The sequence below is a fragment of the Chelonia mydas genome, chromosome 2 (genome assembly GCF_015237465.2).
Source record: "Chelonia mydas isolate rCheMyd1 chromosome 2, rCheMyd1.pri.v2, whole genome shotgun sequence".
Lineage (NCBI taxonomy): Eukaryota > Metazoa > Chordata > Testudines > Cheloniidae > Chelonia > Chelonia mydas.
The window spans coordinates 226,011,731-226,037,554 of NC_057850.1; the positions used below are offsets into that span (position 1 = coordinate 226,011,731).

The 25,824-nt window shown below is 38.8% G+C and overlaps 1 protein-coding gene across 1 annotated transcript in view; it reads left to right on the top strand.

The window, feature by feature from the left end:
- The window catches only part of SPAG6 (sperm associated antigen 6), a 45,703-nt gene that overhangs the window by 7,965 nt on the left and 11,914 nt on the right, over positions 1-25,824 (top strand). The window contains exons 3-8 of the mRNA XM_037890841.2: positions 7,692-7,858; positions 11,488-11,671; positions 19,505-19,710; positions 20,667-20,840; positions 22,759-22,911; positions 24,656-24,847. Coding sequence (XP_037746769.1) covers positions 7,692-7,858; positions 11,488-11,671; positions 19,505-19,710; positions 20,667-20,840; positions 22,759-22,911; positions 24,656-24,847 — 1,076 coding nt within the window. The remainder of the gene's footprint in view (positions 1-7,691; positions 7,859-11,487; positions 11,672-19,504; positions 19,711-20,666; positions 20,841-22,758; positions 22,912-24,655; positions 24,848-25,824) is intronic.

The following is a 25,824-nucleotide window of genomic DNA, read 5'->3' on the forward strand; positions in this document are numbered from 1 at the left end:
GTTATTCTTTACTTTCTACATTGCTGCATGCAAACAAAAGTTAGAGAATTTGTGAATAAAGTTTTCCTGCCTCTGTAACAAGAGACGTATCTACAGCAAGTCCAAAAAGCAACCCCCCATCAAAGCTCTATAGTAGGGCACTGCTACTTCCAGTTCTCTGTCTGCTCCTTCTGTTTCTCCGTAGGAATTAATTCAGCTATCCCCTAAATGGGCGGTAGTGGTGAAACGAAGAGCTCCCTATTCTTATTTGGCTGTGTGCCAAAACATTCTGCCCCTCCCCCCCATCCAGTAATTTTTTTCTTGTTCAGTTCCACATACTTGGGTCTAGTGGTGGCAGTCCTCTGTAAGATGTCTTCCTTTCCATCTCTGGTCATCTGTATTTGTGGGGCAAGGAGATAATGTCCTTCAGGCTACTTCCTTTCTATGGCTGAGTTCTATTTTGGAGCTCAGTCAGGAAAAGGTGATATGGGTCTTTTAAACTTGTTCCCTCAGTAATCATCTAGGGAAGAACCTTCCCCATCCCAGTGAACCAAACTGCAGCAATTCGAAGTAGATTGAATCTTTTCTGTGAAGGATTTGGTTTTGCTTCTGTTCTATTCAGGTTCTTATGTTGAGCCCATCATCATGGTATCTGAGTACCTTCCAGAAGAAAGAAGACTAGTATCTGTTGTGTGCTATGTGTTGCTTAGCAGGAAAGTAAGGGTGAAAAAGAAAGTTTTGCATTTTCACTAGAATGTGATGAGCATTGTTGATTGACATCCCTGTAAGCAATGTTTGTGCCAAAAATGACTTGATGCACTTGCTTTGAAGAGGTAAATAGATTGTGTAGTCACCAAAGCCTCCTGAGCATGCTGTGGGATCGTTCCTAAGTGGGCAGTAGTAATGTTGTAATAAAAAGGGAGAATGTGCAGAAAAGCAGTGGAGGATGTACTGGGATTAACAAACATGGGCAATGTGAGTTGTGTTGGAGTAGGAACAGTAACCTTTCTTCTCTTAAAGGCACAGACTTGTTAAACTGTGTAGTATTTTATGTTATACAAAACATTTTTAATCTTAAAAAGGGTGTCTGTGTCCATATACATTCTATGATAGGTTCCCCTAGCAGGTAAGCACAAATATGTGTTTTGTTGTTTGTTGGACAGGACCTAGCTAAAACTGCAGCAGAACTGATACTATAATTCTAGTACATGGTCTCTTTCTACTTCTCTCTGCTGTGCTGGGGCAATGTCTGATCCCAGTTGCTCTGATATTGTAGCTAAACTTTTTTTTTAAACTATTTTTTCCCTTCCCCTTTTGGCAGCTATTGGTTTCAAGGTGGGAAGGGAGGGAATGGAAATTGGCTTGTGTGGAGGTATGTATCTGGTGTACAAACCTGGATGGGGAGGGGCAGGAGTGACGGTGACAACTTGTTCCCTCATGTACAGAATCCCTGATTCCTTCACATGCTTATGCTTGTGAGTGGTTCCATTGAATTGCATGAGAATACACCTGTGTAAAGTTACTCATGTGCATAAGTGTTCACAAAATCAGGGTCCTAGATTGTCTGGGAAGCAGTAGCCAGCTGGAATGTATAGACCTTGTATTAGAGGACTAGCAGGGCCTTGACACTAATAGTGAGAGAGCTATTATCATGGTCTTACAGGGAGAATAGCCACAAGCCTTTTTGTCTTTTAAATTAATGTAAAAGTTCTTACTGATGTTTAAAAAGCAAACCAAACTTAAAGTATCCTTACTGTTGGGCTGTATAGCCTAATATGTGTGTCCATATATTTGTAAAATGAAGAGGTAGTTGGGAGTTTCTGATGTCTAAATGTTGCACTGCTGTTCTAATTTTATGCTTTGCTTTTTAAAGTTAACATTACAATTATTTTGATTCAAATTCTACAAATTCCCATGCGGTGCTGGTTGGAACATTTTTGGGAGATAGAGGGTGTGGACTTTGCTGTAGATGAGGATGAGGGGGGAAATCAAGAGACTGTTGGAGTTGCTGCTAAGTACTGGCATGTTAAGGGAAGGAGCATGTATAATGGGTCATTTGATTTCAGTGGGGCTGCTTGCATGAGTAAGGATTGCTTGAGTGAATAACGGTTGCAGAATTGGTGTCCAAGGACCTGTTACTGCTCCCATTGAAGTCACTGGAAAAACTCCCATCGACTTCAGTGGGAACAAGGTTGAGCCCACCCTCCAGAAGGAAAGTCTTCCTTTGTGGCAGGCTGATCTGCCCTTTGCAGACAGAGCTGTCATCACCAAAAGCTGTGGAAAAGGAGGTAGATGCCTTTGCTCTTCTTACAGCCAAGATTGAGGTTAAAACTTGCACTTCAGAGGAGAATTTACAACCTCTAAGTAACCAAATTGAAACATATATATGGAGAGTATAAAACTATTTAATGAGTGCTAGTCAGAGAAATGCTCTGGCACACAATAAATGAGAAATCATAGGATGAGGGGGGACTTTTTTTGAGGAGTGGATTTTTAAGAGGGGTCTCAGATCACTGATAGGATCTAGACCAGGAGAATCAAACTCATTGTGTGGAAGGGTCCAGCTTTTGCTTTTAACCATGGCCTGTGGGTATAATATAGCTTTAGAACTATATACTGTCCTTAGTGAATCTCCCACTGTTGTCAATACAAGGTTTACATGAAGATCAGAATACAATATGGCTGCTTTGAGTTCAAACGACAACAAAACTTTTATTCAATACTTTTTGTCTCATTGATATATCACTCTGGGAAAATATGTTCTCCTCTATGATCACCACTATTACTACTCTGTTTCTCAACCTTTCCCATCCTTCTCCTTTCTTCCCATTGCATATTTCCTCCCCCCTCCATTCAATGGTCTTCACACTAAATCCCTTCCCTATTGCATCATCTAAAATGATCATCAGTGAAATATTTAACGCTAATATTCAAAGTGGTGTCACTAGGGGTATATTTACACTTCGAGATGGGGGTATGATTCCCATCTCGAGGAGACATACACGTGCTAGTCTCATTGAGCTAGTGATCTAAAAATAGAGTGTAGCTGTGGTAGTGTGAGCACTGGAACAAGCTAGCTACCCCCAGAACATGCCCATCCAAGACCCTGCACCTGTACTTGGGATGGCTAGCCCATCCTGCCATTGGCATTGCCATGCTATACACTCTTTTTAGTGTGCTACCTCAATGAGAGTTGCGTGAGTAGGTCTCCTCGAGTTGGGAATCACATCCCCCACCTTAAAGTGTAGACAGACCCTGTAATTCAGCTTTAATACTCAAATTAAATTAATAGCCAGCAGGAGAGTTCCCCCATCAGCGCAGTTGTTTCAGGCTCAGGCTGTCTGCATTGTCTCAAAGACAAATCTGCATCATATCGTCTTGAGGGCGTTAATCACTGTGTTTTCACAATCATGAGGGCTAGAAGTATATTTCTGAGAAATGAAAGCTTAAATTTTGCAGAATCTGGATATGTCATGAAGGCCACAAATGTCACCTAGTGTGGATCTGGCACTTGGACCCCTCAGATCTAGACTGCTTCAGTCTCTGTTGCATTCAAAGTTTGATCCACTCAAAATGTTAAAAAGGTTTGTTGACTCTCAAGCCCACCCACAGATGTTCATAGAAATACAGGTTTGGATAAGGCTTGGAAACAAAAAATGTAGAATGATTATTTCCTTCTGCTCTGTTGGCAACTTAGAGCATTTTATAAATTGACCTGAAAAAGAGGGATCTGTGCTTCCTGCTATGACAAGGGAAGTTGAGTGGCACAAGTTTAACATACATTAAAAGCAGAAAACCCATCATAGTCAGTGTAAAAGTAGCACTGCTCTTGTCTACTGAATTCTATGTAGTATGGAGATGCAGAGAGTGCCTGATCGCTCTGTGCTCAACCGGATCTTCAGTGGGCATTGTGCATTGTGTCAGGAATGGAGGATTGAGCGTGCAACGTGTCATTTTAAAAGGAAAGATAAGAAATTATTGGCTGCAAAAGCAGTAACATCTCATGAAGGGGAGGTTGATGGTTTATAAAAAAAATGAGATTATAAAAATTGATAACATAAGATTTTTGGAGTTAGCACCAGGTCTTATCTTTTTATATACTCTGTAAAGTACCTAGCATATTTCAAAGTGATGTATAAATAATTTATTAATAATGATAAACTTCTTTCATCTTATAGCGTGGGTGGATAATAATTTAGTGGCCAATCCTCTGGGATGATAAGTGTCTCCTGCAAAGAGTTGCATGAACTCTCATTGATATCATATCGGAAGGAGTACGGGAGGATCAGGCCCTTGATCATTGTCAAGACTCCAAAGACCACCTCTTGGCTTGAGCAGAATAGGCCCCAAATGTACCTCCATGACCAAAGAAATATTTATATAGGGCCCAGTGTTGCCTTTCTTTGGAATATGGTCCAATGATAAATAACTAGAAGATTGCAAAGTTACTATTAAAAGGAAAATCCTGGTTCATTGTTAACTCCAGAGCTGCTATCAGTGCCTTCATAATGTTGTGCATGTATTAGAATTTAATTTTTGTTTTTCCCTCAATGAGGGACCTCTGCATATTCTGATTTGTAGGACAGGGCTTTAGGAATTTTCTGGGAAGTAGTGCCCATTGGGGTTGCACAAGCTTCCTCTCGCAGCACTTGATGTTCTGAGATGAGATTTTTAAAGGGTCTGTGTGGCCCTAGATGGTTCCATTACTTCCTTTTCACAGACAGCTACAGATGTAGGCTCATTCTCTCCTGGCCAGAAACAGTGATCTTTCTCGTGATCATAAATCTCTTCATTTCAGTATGTTGTTAATTTAGTCAGCTAGCTAGTAAGTATCAGGTAACTGTGTACATTTAATTTTATAATGGACCTAGGCCCTTAGATATTTTGGTCATGGTCATGAACTAAATAATGAGTGTGGAATCAAGTGGTGTATTTTGTGTTCTTCCATGTTCCCAGAGGCGGACCAGCATTCTTGCTGGCTGTTTTGTTTGGGGGAAGCTTATTTCCTGATTTGTTGCTTGGTGTGTAGGGCCTTTCCACCTTGAATATGCACCATTAGGCAGGTGAGGCTCTGTGCCTCCCTCACTGAGGACAATTTACAAGCCTGGCCATGGATCTGACATCATCAGATTAACCATCTACTCCTGTGATTGACCAGAATCTGCCACTTTCAGCTTCAAACCAGACAAGTCACATGACACAGTCACCAAAGAAATTAGTACCAGACAGATTGAGAGCTGTGGCTGTAGTGCCTAAAACCATTTTAGGCACAGAGGCCTCATTGGCAGTGAGAACCTCAGCAGTGTTCTTTGCCTGAATTTCACTGATGCCAAGCCTGATTTTGCCTTCCACAGAGCCCCTCTGTGCAAGTCTTTCATTGGTGGTGGGCTAAGTAACCTGGCACAAAGTTGGTAATAATTCATCTCCACAGTATGCATCCCCATAATCTATTCTGGATTATTTTTTGTACTTGGTCTCTTATTCTCTCCTTGTCTTCTAGCCAGGTGAGTCAGTCTGAAACGCCAGTGTATAATTTGCCAGTGGGCAGTTCTAAAGTTTTTCAGTCACTCACCATCACAAGACTCATAAAAATAACTTGTTCCATCATGGTCTCTTAACCTGGTGCTGGCAAAGTTGATGGGGTCACTGAGCCCTTGGGAGAACCCCCTCTGTTCCACTTGTCACTACAGACAGTGGGCTAGATCAGCTGAATCAAACTGGTGTTGTTGAAAAAACAGAGACAGATGGAGTGTAATTACCATAGCTCTGAACATTCAAGGCTGTGATGCAGGGCTCTTGTGCCCATTGCAACCACTGCTTTACAGCTGAGGTAGCGCGTCCACCAAGTCTTAGCATATGGAGGCAACACTTCCAAAGAACCACAGTTAGTATAATAAGTAACCTCCCCTCCTCTACATATTGTGTTCTTTATGCAGACATGCACGTATCTCCTAACTTTTGTTTTGTGTTTCTTCTTTAGGTTATATTAGATTTGGCTCTGCTTTGTAGGGTATTTTATGTATTTTGTAGGGTATAAAATGTGGTTCAAAACTGCTCCAGATTAAAATGTTTTATCTCTCTGCATAGTTTAATTATGTGAGGAACAATATACCCAAACTCTCAGTTCCGCAGGGTACATCCATTATGTAAGCTCCTTAGGTTAGGGAGTTTTCTTTTTTTATGTTTGGCTAGCATGTTGTGGGCACTACCATAAATACATAATAAATAATAATTATTACAATAATAATGAAATATCAATAACTCTTCTATCTGGAAAGCAATATATTACAGCTCTTGCTCCCCAAATTAGTCACTATAATGTATGTAATGTAATCTGGTGTAATTCCATCAATAGGTTGTGGTGGCAGCATAAATCAAGAGGAACATCCTAATATTTCATCACCAGAAGCCCAGGATGGAATTTCTTGTGCATATTTGCATTTCCTTGGTATCATATTTGTTGTTTTTTTAAATAAGAGTTTAAACTGCTTCTATTTGTAATGTTTATAGTTTTATATTTGAAAAAGTGATTAATACTATTGTGATGTCCTGTGAGTATTATAACTTTTATATTTGCTATTAGAATTTTCAAAAGTGAGATTGGAGGATGGTTAAAAGAAAAGGAGTACTTGTGGCACCTTAGAGACTAACCAATTTATTTGAGCATAAGCTTAAGTGAGCTGTAGCTCACGAAAGCTTATGCTCAAATAAATTGGTTAGTCTCTAAGGTGCCACAAGTATTCCTTTTCTTTTTGCGAATACAGACTAACACGGCTGTTACTCTGAAACCTGTCATTATGAGGATGGTTAAGTATCTCTAAACTGTGTTTCTAAGAGAGGACCAAATCCTGGAGTGCCCTATGGGAATCTAAGTCCCAGAAGCACTTTAAAAACTGGTTGTGGGGACTACAAGGGAATAAAATCAGCAGAGATGTTGCAAAAGAAGATTCCATATTCCTGTATGCCCAGCAGGTCTTTGCAGCTCACTGTGGAGGAAGAGAATGTAGACTAGCCATAAGGGGGACAAGGGCATAGCTGGTAGATCTTTAAACGTTGTGGGTGAAAAAAATCTGTGTCTGGCAAAGCAGACCTGCTACTCTTCCCATAATCTGCTATAGGAGCTGTAGCCTCTGTCCAGATGTCCTGGCCTGTTGGGGCCAGGATGACTTCATGTAGAGCAAAGCCCAAATAAAAAGATTTTGCTTGATTTCTCAAGATTTGCCCCCAAATACTCACCTGCTTAGGTATATTGTTATATGCCAGATGGACTATCAGGAGAGGAGTGGAAAGATGGTTTTGTGATTATTGTGCTGAACTGGAAATGAGACTTGCTTCCTCACATGTATAATGGGGATAACAGTACTTCCCTACTACGTAGGGAAGTTGTGGTGATAGATAAGTATCTGAGAACTTTACAGACATTAATTCAAGTGCCGGGAGGAGAGGAGGGGCAAATCAGTACCTAGATATAATACATCGCCCACCCATGTGTTGCAAATACATCTTTACTTGCAGGAAAACAGATGGGAATGTTAGACATTAGCAGGAACAGGCAAATATTTGATTAATTTTCAGTGGAACATTTGTGAATTTACCACAAGTTTCTGCTACTTGTAAGAGTCTATTTAATTTGTTTTTATGAAAAAAAGTCTGTTTAGATAAATCTTTGCTTATTGTGTTGTTTCTTTCTTCTTCTTCCTAATGCAACTCAGGTGTAATGTCTTTGCTGAGGCCTCTTCTGTTGGACGTGGTCCCAACTATTCAACAGACTGCTGCTTTGGCTCTTGGGAGACTTGCCAATTATAACGATGACCTGGCAGAGGCGGTTGTTAAGGGAGACATTCTTCCGCAGCTTGTATATTCACTGGCTGAACAGAATGTAAGGAATTTTTATTTTCTTAAACAATTTAACTGCCAGTGAAAAAAAAACATAATGAACTGTCTTGACTCTTAGTGCAGTAATACATGTACTGAAGTTACGTATAGCATGTACATTGGTCTCCTGGTAGGTCAAAATATACTGTAGTCATAATTGTAACTCAATGAGACATTTAAAAATTCTTATTTTGCATTATCTGTAATATATTCATGGAAGCTTTATTTTTCTGAAGTGTTAATGAAAGGATTTGTAGAAGGCTGATTTTTTTTAAATAATCAGAAATGCTGTACTGATAATTGGTTAGAATTTGTCTTTAATTCTGAACGCTTATAAAATGCACATAATTGAACTGCAGTTATCCTGTAGTTAACATTTCCAAACATGAACATTTGGAAACTTTTATAGCACAAGGAATATAAAATCTAATTATTGGCACAGACACAGTACAATACATTAAAAGGATTTAATCTGCTTGTTTGTCAAATAAAATGTCATATGATATAGCACAAATATATCTGACAGGCTCTCCCCCACTTTTCCTACAGTTTTTGGATGGATTCCAATTTTAGGATCCTAACTTAGGTTAACAGCAATGTTTTCAAACATAGTTCCTAGTGATTGGAAAATACAGAAATTTGAGAGTTAAAATATGGCTACAATTCCAATTTATTTAACTGCATTTAGATTGTAGTTTTGTTGTTTTAGATTCAGAAGAATTAAAAATATCAATGCTTATCACTGAAATGAAATTACATAGCTTTTCATCTTTTGAGAATTCAGAAGTAATCACTAATCAAATAATATTTTCATTGTTGCATATCTGATTAATACTTCTACAGCCATAATAAAATTACATATTATTATTGAAGGAAATCACCCATTCATTCTAAAATATGTGTATATAGTATGGAAGCAAAGTAGGACTTAGACAAAGTTATAAATAATTTGGTTATTTAACAGAGAGAAAATTATGGTCTTTGTTGTTTGTTTGATGTTACATCATTTATTTGATAGCAGAAACTATAGAAAGTTAACATAGATGCCTTGACTTATCTTTTCCATTTTAGTGTCTATACTGTCAATGCATCCAGGAGGCAGCTGTGATTCAAAATCACTTGGGGCATCAGCAAGATTAGTGTGAGGTCACAGAAGGCCTACCGTGCTTTAGTGACTGAGGGCAAGTGAAGGAAACTAATTATCCAGTTCATACAGAGTTTAGCAAGACATGCAAGTAATTTGTTAGTTCCTATGGGCAATTCCCTATGCATTCCTTTTCCATTCATTTTATGCATCAGTATAAAAAAGGATCAGATCCTGTGAGCACTCCATACGTGGAACTTCCATTGACTTATACATGTGCAGGAATTACAGGATCAAACATCAGATCAGTGTTTTGTCATATAAACTGAGTGAAAATAAAAAAGGTTTTATAGCACATTCTAAATGCTTTTTGTGAATGTGTTTTATTTCAAGAACAACATATTGTGAATAAGAATAAACCCTAAAAATTGTCTTTTCCCCACAGTATAACAGGAATAATGCACATGCACACACAGAAGGGTGTATAACGGGGCAGATCCTCAGCTGGTGTAAACTGGCATAGCTCCATTTAGCTATGCCAGTTTACACCAGCTGGGATCTGCCCTATCATGGATATATTATTCCTATTAAATTATGCTTTGGGCAGAGACACAAATTTTTTAGGGTTATTATTCTTATTCAAAATATCTTTTTCATTAAAAGCAACCTATTTTTCAATTTCAGAACCAGGTCCTTCTGCCACTGAAGTCCTGGGGAGTTCTGCCATTTTAATTTCATTGGGATCAGGCCCTTAGGCTAACATCTGTCAATTTGCACACTAACTACATGAAGACTAGATTTTGTCTGGCCCGTTTTTATAGGTGTAGCACGGTTCACTTAGGGGCCAGCAGGCCTAGTAGGTTGGCCACAGCTCATTAATTTCCAAAGTCCTGAGGGAGGGGTCCTTGTCAGGCAGTCTGGGGGCATGTTAGCCAAGTTACAGTCTGTCCTTTTCTGGGTTGCCCTCAGTTGGGCTAGGGGAAGACGGAAGGGTAGGGAGAGCTGGGCCCTCCTTCTCAACTGGATCCTGGATCAGGGACCAAAGGGAAGATGGGGGTGGTATGCTTCCATCCCCACTAACTGATACCCCAGATCAGCCTTCCGTGGGCCACTTCCTATCTTCACAGTGCTCTCTTCAGTTTGGAGCATGGTCACAGCCCTCTGCTTCCCTCCTCACAGAAGGTTGTTCAAGCAGTCTCAGTGATTCAGGTAGTCAGCTGGGGCTTCCAAATTGCGGTGTCCAGTGATTTCCCCTTGTCAGGTAGAAGGGGAAAGAAAAAGCGGTCAGGACCCTGGCTGCCCAGTGAGGTCTTACCCACGGTCCAGGTTCTTCTCCTAACTGGCTTCCTTCTTACAGACAGCCTTTCCTTCACTCTCCCCCAGCTTGATTGCCAGAGTACCATTTTAAGCAGGTCCTCCTTTTGGAGCATATTCTGCAGCTGCTGAGGGGCGGGGCCTTCTTGGCTTGGTCTTGCTCCTTTAGTCTTAGTGAGGGGTCTGTAAACCCCATCACAATAGGCATGTAGGAGGTGTTGGCCCTCAGATGCTTCACAGTCACCTGTGTACTCCCCACACAAAGCCAAGGCACAATCTTGGTAACTGCTCAGAGAAAGCACAAGGACTGCTCCCTTCTAGTGCCCACAGGGGCACAAGGAACCCAAAGCGGGTAGGGAAGAGAGATGGCCAGGTGCACAAAGGGGAGCATGCTATGCTGTCCTAAGAGAGTTAGAGAGGAAGGGTGATCCAGTGTTTAGGGTACTAGCTTGGGACTTGAGAGACGTTGAGCAGATCATTTAGGGCCAGCATTTTAATGGTATGTAGGTACTTAATGATGTACATAGGCAGCCAGTGGAATTTATAACAGCACATAAAGCAGGCTAGTGCCTAATTCTCATAGACTTCATTGAAACTTAGGCATCCAACTCACTTAGGAATTTTTGAAAATCTTATTAGGCATCTATCTGCATCATTAGGTGCCTAAATACTCTTGAAAATCTGTCCATTAGTCTGAGTGTTCCCCATCTGTAAAATGGAAGTAATATTATTGGGCTTGTGAGGATAAAAACATTCTACAGTATTGGAGGCCATATAAATACCTTAGATAGAATCTGTCCTGGAGCTTACCCTGTGCTGGGGGCAGATAGGTGCATAATATACACAGTCTGGTCCAACAGATCAGATTTATTGTATTTGCATAGCTTTTGTGAGTTTTGAGCATTCATTTATGCAGATATATGTATCTTTCCTGTTACCTTTTTGTCACACCTCCTCAACCCTCCCATTTTGTCTGTTTGTTTATCTGTTGCATACTGTCAGCATCTTAGATTGTGAGCTGACTAGGGCAGGGTCTGTATGTGTTAATTGTCTGTTCAGTGTCTTGTACAATGGAGCCTTCATCCCTAATTTGGGTGCTTATGTGCTACTGCAATAGGAATTAATAAATAGTAATAGTAAAATACTTATTCTAATATTTGTTCTGATCTTTTTGATTTTTGAAGTAAATGATGTCAGTAAAAATGTATGTTTTGTTTTGTTTCCAATTTGTGTAGCGTTTCTACAAGAAAGCAGCTGCATTTGTGTTAAGAGCGGTTGGTAAACATTCTCCTCAGCTAGCCCAAGCGATAGTTGATTGTGGAGCACTGGATACACTTGTGATTTGCTTGGAAGATTTTGACCCTGGAGTAAAGGAAGCTGCAGCCTGGGCACTTGGGTATATTGCCAGACATAATGCAGGTAATAGTTTTTGTGTGTGCTATCTTTCACCGTAATATTGTTTGTTTAAAAGTGATTACACATTGTGATAAGTTGATTTATTGTAATTTATAACTCAGAAAATGATTTCTCCCCGACATTAAATCTTACATTTGGAACTGAATTCTACTCTATTTTACCAATCCACCAAGTTTCAGACCTGTATATTTGGCAGACCTTAATGCCTGGCAACATGAGAGAGGCATTCCCCCATGAAATGCCCTTTGGCTTAGGAGGAGATGCATTGGGATGAGGACCAGCAAACCACAGATTCTGACTTCATCCCTTTTACTGAGTGGTTTTAATATTTCTGTGCACTTCATAGCCCTTATTACTGAACAAGGACTCCTAATCCCTCCAGCATTTATTCCCTTAATTTAACAAATAGCATAACTGAGAGGTTGTACAACATCACTTCTGGGAAAACTCGGAATAGAACTGATGTCACCTAACATCACAGAACCAAATCTCATCTGCTTGGCTGCACCGCCTTTCAGAACAAATATGCCAAATCTATTGGCTTGACTATACTATCTGTAATCATTGCTCTTAACCTCTAGACCACACTCTTCTCCCAGAGCCAGGAACAGATCCCAGGAATCTGGTACCCAACAGTCTACTACTCTCTCACATATAGTTGTGTAACACTACTCTTAATGTGTATATCATGTTCCTATTTAAGGGCTGATCCAGGGTAATAGCTTACTTCTACCACTGTTCCTTTAGTTCAAGTGGTAGAGGGTTGTGCTGTGGAGTTCAGGGTTGTGAGGTCAAACTCCCCTGACCACTTGTATTTGGGGGGGAAATAGCTGGTGTTTATTTGGATGAAAGAGCTTAGTGTGTTGACCCTGTAATAATTGTAGCTGTTGAAATGATTTTATATTCTGAAATATTGTATTTAGTATGAATTTGAATGTTGTCTTTTGTTGTTTTTATGTGAGTGGGCACTTGATTATAGATCTTGCTTATATGTCCAGAGAGTAGGACACATTGCTTGTGTAAGCTCCCAAAAGGTCAGCACTTGACTTAATAAAGTCATCTTTCCAGAACTTCTGTCCATGTAGACCAAGCTCCTACCTCTTCCTGGTGGAACAGCTCAACTTCTGACTTTTGACAACAACTTCTGACAACAAATCCGACTTTTTCGTTTCTGTCCAGCCCTCTTCCCATCCCGGTTTCCTTTAGTGAATCACAGTGCTAGCTCTTCCAGTCCAACACTGCTACTTTGAACATTTTGATACTACCTTGTGAGATGATTTGGGCCATAGGTGTAACTGTCTCATTACAAAGGGTCAAGCATGGTCCACAAGCTAGAGAAAGAAATCTGGGAAGAAAGGTGGGAAAGAAAACACTTTAATTTCTGATGCACACATATAAAAAGATCCAAGTGTAATTGATAGGCAATAGCTTCTACTAGTTCTGATTCCCAACATCACCCCCAAACTTGTAAGTCCTAGAATTGCAGTTCTTTTTCAGGTGATTTCAAGTATTGTCTGAGTAATTGGCCCCAATTTCAGACTGCTTCAGTGAATGTGCGATCTTGTCTCGTCAGGTCCACTTAGATAACTGGCTAGGTGATAGTACTGATGAAAAGTATCTGAGGGGTTATAGTGGATCTTATATTGAATATAAGTCAACAATGTGATGCAGGTGCAAAAAAGTCTAATGTAATTCTGGGGTATTTTATCAAGAGTATCGTATGTAAGACACGGGAGGTAATTATCCCATTCCACTCTGCATTGGTGAGGCCTCAGCTGAAGCACAGTCTGCAATTCTGGGCTCCACACGTTAGGAAAGATGTGGATAAATTGGAAACAGTCCAGAGGAATGCAACAAAAATGATGGCACGTTTAGTAAACCTGCCCTATGAGGAAAAATTAAAATAACTGAGTATGTTTAGTCTTGAGAAAAGAAGACAGGAGGAGGGCCTGATAACAGATACATTAAGGGAGGTTACAAAGAGGAGGTTATCAGTTGTTCTCCATGTCCACTGAAGGCAGGACAAGAAGTAATGGGCTTAATCGCAGGAAGATTTAGGCTTGATATTAGGAAAAACTTTCTAATTATAAAGGATAGTTAAGTTCTGGAATAGGCTTCCAAGGGGCGTTGTGGAATCCCCATCACTGGAGGCTTTTAAGAACAGGTTGGATAGTCTAGATTTATTTGGTTCTGCCTCAGCACAGGGGGCTAGACTTGATGACCTCTCAAGGACCTTTCCAGCCCTACATTTCTATGATTATATGAAAACAAGCCACATTCTCAAAGGTGCCACATGTCTCAGGGCATTGGTATGAGATAGAGCTTTGCACCTATTTGTCACCAGTTTGAATCCAGTCCAGTTCAGTAGGGATTAAAAATTACCATCTAATGGATGTTTGGTGGCCCCTGTATGAGAGAAGTTTGACAGATCTCAGTTCCAGCTCCTGCATCATAAGCTATGCTTTGCATGAATTGGCAGACCTGAGCGAGAGACGAACAACTGGATGAATCGTGGAGACTGAAATTTTCCCTAATGGAAGTTGTTTTCCCTAATGGAAAGTTGTTCTCCTCCTGCACCCTGTTTAGGATTGATGCATGCTGGCAGTGTGTGGGACTTCATCAGAGCCATCAAGCAAATCCTCTAATCAGCAATAAATTCATACAATTTGTTTAATACTAACATTATTGTTATATGCAAATTAGTTCATTAAAATATACATAAAATGTTACACATGAAGGGGAATCTTTCATACCATGAGGCTGTGAGGTTAAAGCCCTGGAATCCCCCTCTCTCTGATTCTAGGACTTGGATCCTAGTTGTTGCACAAAACTTGGTGGCTATGATTTTAGTTTATAAATGAATAGAAATAAGGCCTGGTTGATGGCTTAGCAGTATAATCTCATGGCTTCATAGAGAGAACAATAGTTGGAATACTCATCTCAGTTCTTAATGAAGATGTGTGAGTATTGTATCAATCCTGTGTCAGCTTCAACTGACTGATCTGGATGGGATACAATGTTCTAAAGGTAACAAAGGACTCAGGGCCCAGTCCAACTCCCCCTGAGGTAAATGGGAGTTTTGCATTTGTGATAGCTGCCATCTTGGTCAACATAAGAGAAAGATTGAACCCAGAACTGCTACAGGTCATATAGGGGCCACCAAACATCAAGAGCCAAGGCTCTGTAGCTGTGGAACATAACTCCTATCCTTTGCAGAGTGGCACAGAGGAGGGACCTGTGATATACTCACTAGTGGCAGGTTTCAGAGGGGTAGCTGTGTTAGTCTGTATTAGCAAAAACAATGAGGAGTCCTTTTGGCATCTTAGAGACTAACATTTACTTGGGCATAAGCTTTCATGGGCTGTAACCCACTTCATCAGATGCATGGAGTGAAAAATACACTGATGAAGTGGGTTATAGCCCATGAAAGCTTATGCCCAAGTAAATTTGTTAGTCTCTAAGGTGCCACAAGGATTCCTCGTTGTTTCTGTTGATACAGACTAACACGGCTACCCCTCTGAAGCCTGTCATTATGGTTGAATTTGTCTGCCTACACCAGCAACTTAGCTGTGCATTTGGTTCCCTGTAGCCATGCTTCCACTCTTACTTATCGGACTGCTTGCCCTCTTTCTGACTCTGGTGGTGATTTCCATTTTGCACCAAGACCTCTCCTCTATGGAGGGCCAGAAGATTCATTTTGTAGCCCCTAGCTTTTCACTTCCTGCCCTCTTATCTTTACAATTCATCATCATCATCACTCCCATAACCACATTGGTCGTTGGGGCACCATCACTGATGAGCAATCAACCAATTACTATTAATTAACACTTTTTTACACTAGTAATAGTCAAATGTTCATTTCTTTTGACACTTCTGGGGCCTGATCCAAAGCTTTTGGAAGTCAGCATAAAAACCCACATTGACTTCATTGGACTTTGAATCAGGCTCTTAATGACTGCTGCTCCCTGTTCACTTTCCACTTCTGGTGAACAACAAAACTCATGACTTGATCTCAGCTTCATTTAGGTACAACTCCATCCTCTCCATTGACTTTCCATTGTCTGTAATCTTGGTGTCATTGACTCTGAGGTTTCCTTATCCCTTCACATTTCCCATGTCTGCAAATCTTCCTGTTGGCCTCTCTGCAGTGTTGCCCATGTATGTCAGTGCCTTGACTCTACCTTGCTGGAATCCTCCTTTCATTTTTGATTATCTTGACGATAGCAATTCCTTTTCACAGATCTCTCCTGTTGCCCAGCATAATGCTTCCTGCTTTCTCTTGTGGACAGAGAAGAACTGCCACATCATCCATGTGACCAGACAATTCCCCTTGTTCCCCATTTCAGGTTCCAGTTCAAAACTACCCTTCTTGTTTTCTAAAATCTTTCAAGGACCAGCACCAGACTGCCTCAGGAACCTCTCATCTCTCTGCTTCTCCTCCCTCTGTTCATTAGGCACTGGCCTCCTCTCTGTCTCTCCACATAATCTTTACACTTTTTGTGATGAAGATGCTTTTATTGTATCTCTTTCCATCCAGATCAGCTTCCCTATCTATTTTTGTCTCTCCATTTGCTTTCAAACTTCACCTGAAAAAATATTTTTTCTCCCTTTCCTTATCAGTTTTTCCACCCTCTCTCTCCCTCTGCATGTGTGAGAGAGAGAGTGAGAGAAAAAAACTTTGCAATTGTATAATTTAACTCTCTAAAGTGTCTTGGGGGGGTATAGTTTGAATGAAAGACACTATAGAAAGTGAAGCTATATTGAATCTGTTTTTGAGAAAAATAAATTTTGTTTCACATGTGCACTTTGTAGATAAACACAAGCAAATGAGAAGGTTTCTGAAAACAGATGATGAGTGTTTCTTTGACCACTGCTCTTTCTTAATGCATGTTGGCAGGGCTTAAACTGGGCTGTGTCAACTCAAAGAATGTATGGATGGAAAAAATCATTTGGCCACTAGTGGAGAGAGAACACAGACCTAATGACAGCATATGGGAAGTGCATTTGGGATTTTGGGCACGGAGAGCAAGGGAAATGATGGGGTAGGGTATGACAGTGAGGATAGGTAGCAAGATTGGGGGCAGGGGGAAATGAACGGTTGGAATCTTGCGTCTCTCCTTAAACACTGACATGAGCAAATGTGGGGCCTGATCCCCTCCCCCATGCTACAGGAAAGCTTATAGGAGAGGGCTAAAGGAATTAAAATCTCCACAAGGTAAACATCACAGAGATTTCTCTGCAATTTTTCTGTTGGGGGAAGAATTTGTCCCAGTCCCCCCTAAAGAACAGGCCACAGGGACCACACACAAAGCTCTTGAATCTTGGGGAATCAGAGATAAGCCAGGGCCACTGAATTTGTCATTGGCTGACCCTACTCTTTGGCAGCGTAGCTCCAACAAAGCCATGCCAAGAAGGAACCCTTTAAATGGAGATTTTCCCATCAGTGTTATGCCCCAGGCCATGTTACATTTCTGTCTTGGGCTATGCTAGGCATTAGTGGTGTGGGGGGATGGGAATGATATGTGTTTCCCTGCAGCCCTGTCTCAACCTGCTCACTCCTCTGCCAGCCCACCTTCCCCCTACCTTTGTGGATGTAAGGGGTGCAGTTGGGAGCCTACATTAATTATGTCTTCAGCCATGCAAACAGATACATCTTACAAACAATATCAGAAAAGCAGATACTCATGGTTCATATTGGTCATGTTTAAATTAGTATTTAAATGTTATCAGTCTTCTAGACCTTCAGAAAAGATTTAAACTAAATCACACTTAGTTTGTGTTCCTTTTTAAATTTTGTGGATCATTAATTTAAAAAAAACGTGTTAGGGCTTAGCGGTGACCTTAAGACATTATACCACTTCTCCTCTTCCTCCTCTTTCTTTATAAAAGGTGATGACAATATCCTGACAGTACGCCACGAAATATATTTTTCCAGCAGCATCACCTATCTCCTTGATGTGATTTCCTTGGCATCATCTCCTTGGCAGTCTTCAGGCAATTGCGATGGTGCCTTTGAAGTTGCCTCTAAAGAGGCTGTTACATTAGTAGGCTGCTCAGCTGGACTGTCTGTTTTTATTTTTCTGGATATTCTCTTTCTTTAACTGACCTTTTGATTAGGAGTAAATCATGTGTCTATATCAATTAGTATACAATACCAAAACATATTTTTGGTGGGAGTCAAGTATTACTTTACACATTTTTCATTAAAAATACATAAAATGCAACAGTTTGTCACTTGCATTCAATATCTTTGTGCTCAAATAACCTTCTTTACTAAATTTTGTTTTGAAGTCGTGATTGTAAATGCACACTCCAACACAGAGTTTTGTTGAAATCCTGGGCTTTGTATATATATGTATCGCTTTACCTTTTAGAGAGAGATATCTGCTGTGTGAGTGTGTATTAGATGCATATGACTTGGGTATATACGCAAATCCCTAATTTTCAATAAAATAGTTCTTTGAAAGTGAACCCTGGAAGATTAATTGTAATAATCTTTTAAAAATTCCTGTATTTATAATATAAATATTGCTTCATAAAAACAATTACTTTAACCATGTAAAGTCCTAAGTACAGTGTAAAAACATGTGTGTTCAATGCATGTCAGGGTGAGCATCTGTGGTCTACTAATTCAAAAAACACATAGAGTCATAAAGATGATTTGGTACTAACAAAATACAAGCAGCATAATGACTGCATAACTATACACACTTAATGAAAGATTGTGTGTGTGTAAAATATGTGTGTGTGTGTGTATATATATATGTATATGTTTCTTAATATGGAAAGCCTTGATTGATGGACTGTAAATGAAAAGCTAAGCTAGGTCCTTGAAATACAATAGCCATATGTTGCCATGGTACTGTAAACCAAGTTAAATGTTAAAGATAAGAATGGATGTGCATAACAAGGATAGAACGTAGCAAAACCTTATTTAAGACACTAAAAGGTTATTTGAAACTAATGTGTTTTGTATTCATTCCTCAACATCTTAAAATGGCTATCATGTAGTTTTTGCACCTCATTATCTAATAATTTCTTATTTCATTACTGTGATTAATGCCAAATATAGGGAGAGAGCTAATGAATTTCTAATACTACAGTTCTTGAATAAGTCAGCTAATTACATGGTTTTTTTAAATTAAGATGAAGTTAGCTAAGGATGTTGTGCTAAACTCAAATGCATAATCTCACAATGACAATACACCTCATTTAGCTAAATATATGTGGTAGAATTTGTATTTTAGTGCCATCAAAATGTTCTTCTTTTAAATGGACGGTGGCAATTCTTAGCGGAGTTCTGTTACAAAACAAGGTGCATTTTTTTTTCAATGAACAGTGTAAAACATATGTTTTTTTAAAAAATAGTATTGCTGTATTTGGCACATGATCCATATTAATATCTGCTTATCATTTAAATAGACAAAATGTTGTCTAATTAGGGTGGTTGGTAAAATTTTGGTACTTTAGCTTTCTCTGTTGTTAGCCATGCATAAAATGCTTGCCTATTGATCAGTGCAGAATAGCCAGGGCTTAAACAGCTGACATCTGCTTACTCTTTTTTTTTTTTTTAAACACAGAATAACAAACCATTTCAGCTTAATCTACCTCAAATGTGTGCATGTAAATGGGGGTCCATCTATTGACCTGTATTCTTTTCAGTTGTGGATTGGTCCACATGGTTTATGAAACCAGGAGGGCTGATTTGAAATGCAGATGTCGAGACAGTGAAGTACACCCTCCCCTTTTTCCTTTGCTCTATCTGTCAGGGTGAAAAATGGCTTGCACAAGGGTCAGTCACCCATACTCACTTAATTACTTTTCTTGGACCTACAGAACTGTCACAAGCTGTGGTGGATGCAGGAGCTGTTCCTCTTTTAGTACTCTGTATCCAGGAGCCAGAAATTGCTTTGAAAAGGATTGCTGCCTCAGCCCTCAGTGATATTTCAAAGCATTCTCCAGAGTTAGCCCAGACAGTAGTGGATGCGGGGGCTATTGCTCACTTAGCTCAGATGATCCTGAACCCTGATGCTAAACTGAAGGTACTTAAATTTTTTTTTTCTAAATTACACCAGGCATTATTTGTTACTAAACTGAGGACATTGGTATCCATATTTATTTAGAAAGATCTTATTGAAATGTCTAACAAAAAAAGCATAACTACACAGTTGATAAAGAGTTCTGATTATTTTTGTGTGTTCAATAGCTCCTCAATAAGGAACAGTGAAACTAGTCTTTCAAATGAATAGTGTTTGTGTTCGAGGGTAGCAGTGCACAGAGAGGTTTATGTAGTAACATCTAAGAAACAAATTTGGTGTTAAATGTAAAATCCAAGCCCCTAAACTTTAAGACCTGTTAAATGGATTTAATAGGTATTACGTGCACAACCCAGTTACTGGAAAGCAGAGTTACACATTTCTGGTTGTGTTATAAAAACATTTTCATTTAATATTTAAATACAGTAATGCATTTGTTTTTGGAATACATTGAATATTTGTTTCAATAGCTCTTAAGTTGTCATATTTATAGTTTAGTTTATAGAAAATATAGTTCCATTCCTGTGTATAGTTTTACTGTCTTATTCTTACAGCTATAAATAAATAATAAAATATCATGATTAAAAGGAATATAGCTAAACACTTAAATGGAATATTTTAAATATAAGAGCTGTGGTCTCAATCTTATGCTTTGCAAGCAAAAGCAATTACTATAGTTTTCTATATTTTCTTTTAAGATATAGTGTTAAATTATGACTTGTATTTGTGTTTCTGTTATATAGCATATTTTAAGAGGTAAACCTAAGGAGAAACTTTTATTAGATACTAGTGAATACTCTCAGCTATTAGACTGGTATGTGAATTGACTCAGTATAGCTTTGGTTGTTTGCTCAGTGTTGCTTTGTTTTTTCATGGAGCAGATTGTGTGTATGATGATACTCTGTGTGTTGTGGGGTGTTTGTATAATAATAATAACTTATAAAACATTTTCTGTTTACTAGCGTCAGGTGCTTTCAGCTCTCAGCCAAATAGCAAAGCATTCTGTGGATCTTGCAGAAATGGCGGTTGAAGCAGAAATTTTCCCAGTTGTACTCACATGCCTGAAGGACTCAGATGAATATGTCAAGAAAAATGCTGCAACTTTAATTAGAGAGATAGCAAAGCACACGCCTGAGGTAACACCTTGAAAATGCAAATACAAGGTCGCATCATTAGATTTTACATTTTAAATACAATGCCGTATTATTCCGTCATGTGCTTTTAAAAAGGGAGGGCAAAAGGCTCTATGTCATTTCCACTAGAAAAATATGGAAATGTTTTTGTTGGTGTTCTGAGATATGAATTGAATATGAATTGGATTAGGAAACTATGAACAATGTACATAATTAGCTTTTCCTTACCAGTAGGTCTCAGTGCAGAGAATGGGGAGTGCACTAATAATACTTCAACCACAAACATTAAAAAATTATGAGTCAAGATACCCCCTTATCCCTCCAATCATGAGATTGGCTTAAACATCATGAGGTATTTTAAAATGCTGGGATTTTTTTCTTTTCCTTCTGGTTGTTGAGCCTTTAGGTGATACTTGAGTCACATTTCAGGTTTTTTCCACAGCCATAAAAACTTGTTTTTAAAAAGCAAGAAAAACTTGCTTTTAAAAAGCCTAGAAAGCTGAGCTTCTGAACTACAGAAACTGGAGGCTTGAAACTAAGCGCTAAATATCATAAGACTCAAGATAAAATCACAAGAGTTGGCAACAATGGTCTGTAAATAATTGTGCCCTAACCAGGCTCTAGATAGACTCCTAATGACTCTCATTGACACTGGAAAGTTCTAATCCACAAGCTTGACTTTAGACTGATAACTATTGGACCAAAATCATCCCTGCTGTAAATCAGCTGAAGGAATTTGTGCAACACTAGAGCTGACTCTGGCCCCAGGACTTTTCTAAACTAGTCAGATATATCAGTTATATGAACATTCTGGAAATTGTCCCCTTGGCCTCCTTCTGCAAACACAAGGGAACTAGTACGGCAGCAGGATTTGGTGAGCTCATGCAGTGGTCCAAACCCCCTCAGTGCTGTGGAGCACATCTCTACTGGACTTCCCTATGCATATTTGAGGGGGTGGGGCTGGTGGGTCTGGAGGCTGCAGTAGTAGTCATGGAATAGCTTTGCGGCTGTTCTACAGCCTAAAGGGAGGATTCCTTCCCCTCTCTCTTGGATTTCCCTTCTGTTTTCTGTGGCTGTGCACAGATACAAGATTTGACCCTAAGTGACTGCAGTCAACAGCCATGTAGAGTATTTATATTTTTAAAGTACTTAACTTTTAAAGCGGTCATCTTCTAACCAAGCTGTTGCATTAACAAAATGGTCCTGTTCCTAAAATGCTTTGGGAATTTTAGATAAAACTGAAAATACCCATCAATATAGGTGGAAAAATCACCCATAATAATATGAAATTAATATAATCTCTAAATGTTTGTGATGTCCTAAACCACTCAAATGATGCTGTCTAAGTGATGTTAGAGGTGACATCATTTGGAAAAATATAAACCACAGTTTAATCTACTCTGTGGGCATTAAAGACCCCAGTCCTGATTATTCTTTGCACCAAGGCTTCTTAGAGCAAATTACACATGAACCTGCTTTAAGGACCCTTCACACACTGAGTGGTGTAATTGGGCCTTAGTGTAAATGAGCATCTGGCTCAATATGTATATTTCTACAAGTCATTAGCATGTTAAACTTTCATCTGCATAATTCATCAATAAATACTTACTAAATAGATTTTTGGATTAGGCAAGTCCATAACGTTCAATGTCCAGCTTATCTTGCAGTAAAGTTAATAGAAAACAGAGACATTCATCACACTGTCGATGTTTTGCTACACTATTAGCACTCATAAGTCCAAAGAATGGATCTGATTCATCACTCCGTTACTCCAGTTTTACTCCAGTGTCACTTGATTGTGAACAATAGAAATACACTTTTTAAAAAACAGGAGTGAAATACTTAATGCTCTCCTGAGTATACTGCTTTATGATTATAGATACGCTGCAGTATCTAATTTCTCTAGTTTATTTTCTTTCAGCTTTCACAACTTATAGTCAATGCAGGAGGAGTTGCTGCTGTGATTGATTGTATTGGCAACTGCAAAGGAAACGTCAGGCTGCCTGGCATCATGATGCTTGGCTATGTAGCAGCTCATTCTGAGAACCTGGCAATGGCAGTGATCATCTCCAAGGTTAGCTCCTGCTTCCTTGTTTTCTTATAACCCTTACAGGGAGTTTCTGAGAAGAAGAGGTAGAATATAGTCCCACAAATGATTGGGTGGAGTGGTTTATTGATTTGTTTAGTAATGCACATCATAGAAAAAGTACCAGCATATTTTTCTGTTTTGTATGACCCCTTAGGTTCTGATCCTGCAAACACTTAATCACATGCTTAACTTTCAGCACTTGAGTAGCTCCCCTGAAATCAGTGAAGTAACTCAAGCACTTAAAGTTAAGTACATGTTAACTTTAAGATCAGGGCCCTGTTTTTCAGTCATGTACTTACAGGTAACTATTAAGGAAAGAGTAAAACTACATCAGTATTAAATTTCACACTTGGCAGGAACAGTGCTCTTAAACTGCTGATAAAACATATCCATTCTTTTCAATAATGAGACTAGGCAGTTGTATGTAATTTTTAGGTTAAATTATTCAGTATAAGAATTATAATTTGTGTGCCTTTATTAAATAAACAACTTAACCATATTACAATTTTTTAAAACATGTATAGTTTTGATACAAGATGACATACCCAGTGATATGAGTGCATCTTCTGTAATATTACTCAAAGTGTTCAAAATGATCAGACAGTCTGGAAGAGTAAGGTCCTTAATGAGTTGCTGCTTTTGTGCAATGTTGGTATGGATTGGTTTACTAGAAAAAGCATCTGCTGAAATGTAAAATTACGCTGAGTTGCATTTGCACACGCAAAGAAAAGAAAAGGTGTGACTTTCTATAGCCTGTTTCCTGTTAAAATGAATATTTGTGCCCACATGATAATCCTTTTTGAAACAAGAATTTATGATGGCATATCATTTACTAAACCACTATGACTGCACTGCTACTAGTATAATAAATTTACAACAAAAATCATCATGCTTACACATAATCTTGGTCCCTGAAATGCATTATATAGTTTGATTCAGCTGTGCATATGATACTTTGGATTTAATAAGTTTGACGTTTGTAGATTTTTCAGTTTTAAATGAATGTGTTTGATAATAATGTTAGAGGGTAGGTGAATTACCATATGTGCAATAGGCGAGAAGAGGGTTTAATATTTCTTAAATGTAATTATATCTAACATAATGTTTTGATGTGTGTTAAGGCCAGTGGATAGTTGAATAGGTGTTATGCATTATCAAAATACATAATTCTAATTATAAACTGGGCATGACTAAGGGAGCAATCTAACTGACGAAGGTCCCAGCTCATGTGATTATGAGTCAACATCCCCCTAAGTAATAATATATTAGTCGTTCTTAGATCAATTGTGTCCAATGAAAAAGGAAAAAATGACATTATGAAAGACTCCTGTTCCTAAAAATAGTATAAAGTAAATAAAAAAGTACTAAAGACCTTGGAACATCAGTGTCTGACAAAAATGGCAGCTTTGCTTTCAGCTGCAGCCTGAATTGTGGCATCAGCTCTTTGAATCCTTTGGAGTAGCTGACACGTTCACTCAAACTGCCCTCAAACTCAGAGAAACTGGCAGATTTAATATTCTCTCTCCAGTTAGACTTGTATAGATTTTTTAAAAAATTCTTTCTGGCCACATAGTTCACTTGAAAAATGATAGCTCCATCCCATGTTCATCTACAATTTATTCAAGCCAGAAAAATAGAAATAGAAAAAACAAGCTTTTTCTAATAATCTGTTTCAGTGTCTAGTCCTGCCCTAGATTCATAATGTTTGTGTTTTTAATGAATACTACAGGGGGTGCCACAGCTGTCTATCTGCTTGTCAGAGGAACGAGAAGATCATATTAAGGCAGCGGCTGCTTGGGCCTTGGGACAGATTGGAAGACACACTCCAGAGCATGCACGTGCTGTTGCTGTAACAAATGTGTTACCAGTGCTGCTTTCCCTGTATATGGAAACTGAAAGCTCAGAAGATCTTCAAGTAAAAGTAGGTGCAGTGTCTGAAATATTATGCATTGTTAATCATCAGATTTAAGTCCTTCAAAATTACAGAGTGTTAATTGTTATTCAATATTATCATGCTACCAGTCAGTGAGTGACGTCTAATGATGTATTTTTATTTTTTGTACACATAAGCCTTTCTTACAATTTTATAAGTGCTGTCAGCATGAAATGTGTTTTTGCTGGCTTAGAAAAACCACTCTTGGGTAAAGTATAGTCCATATTTAGGGCCATCATTACACATTTACAAGGGGGCCAGTTACTGTCTGCATATTACCCTTTGTTGAAATAGATTTTTGTGTGACATTACAGGAAATGATGTAATGTTATAATATATGATATATATATATATATATATATATATATATATATATATATATATATATATATCTTATCATATCATGTCATGCCATTGTGAAGCCAACTAGGGAATGATCAGCCCCAAATCTGTTGAGTAAGAAGACTCCACCTTTATATAGCCATTTTCAGAGTTTTAAGGCCAATGGTCACAAAATAAAAATTAAACAAAAGGCCAACATTCTCTGAACCTGCAGTCCTACTCAATTAGGTCATTACTTTCTGTACTTTCTTTGGTTTAAGACCCAAACACTGATGTACACTCACTTCCCTCTGCAGAGGTGGCAGTGCAAGGTGTGGCTCCAGACTGGCAGGGTCTCCTAATAAACTACTACTCAAATACAATCTTTTAAAAACATGCTTTTAATTTAACTTTTTTGTCATATTACAGTACTTTAATTTATATTTGTTTAGGGGGCCTGCTCCCTTTTCCCTTGTACTCAGAGGAAAATTGCCATTACTTTGAGTAGATAATAGGAATATGATGCACTGACGGTTTATTTTGCAGTTTGATAAGATGAGCCGACAATTGATTCTTCATTAAATTAATTGATGGATTGTATAGTTTTGATTCAGAAAAATGCCCTTTTGAAATAATTCTGATCA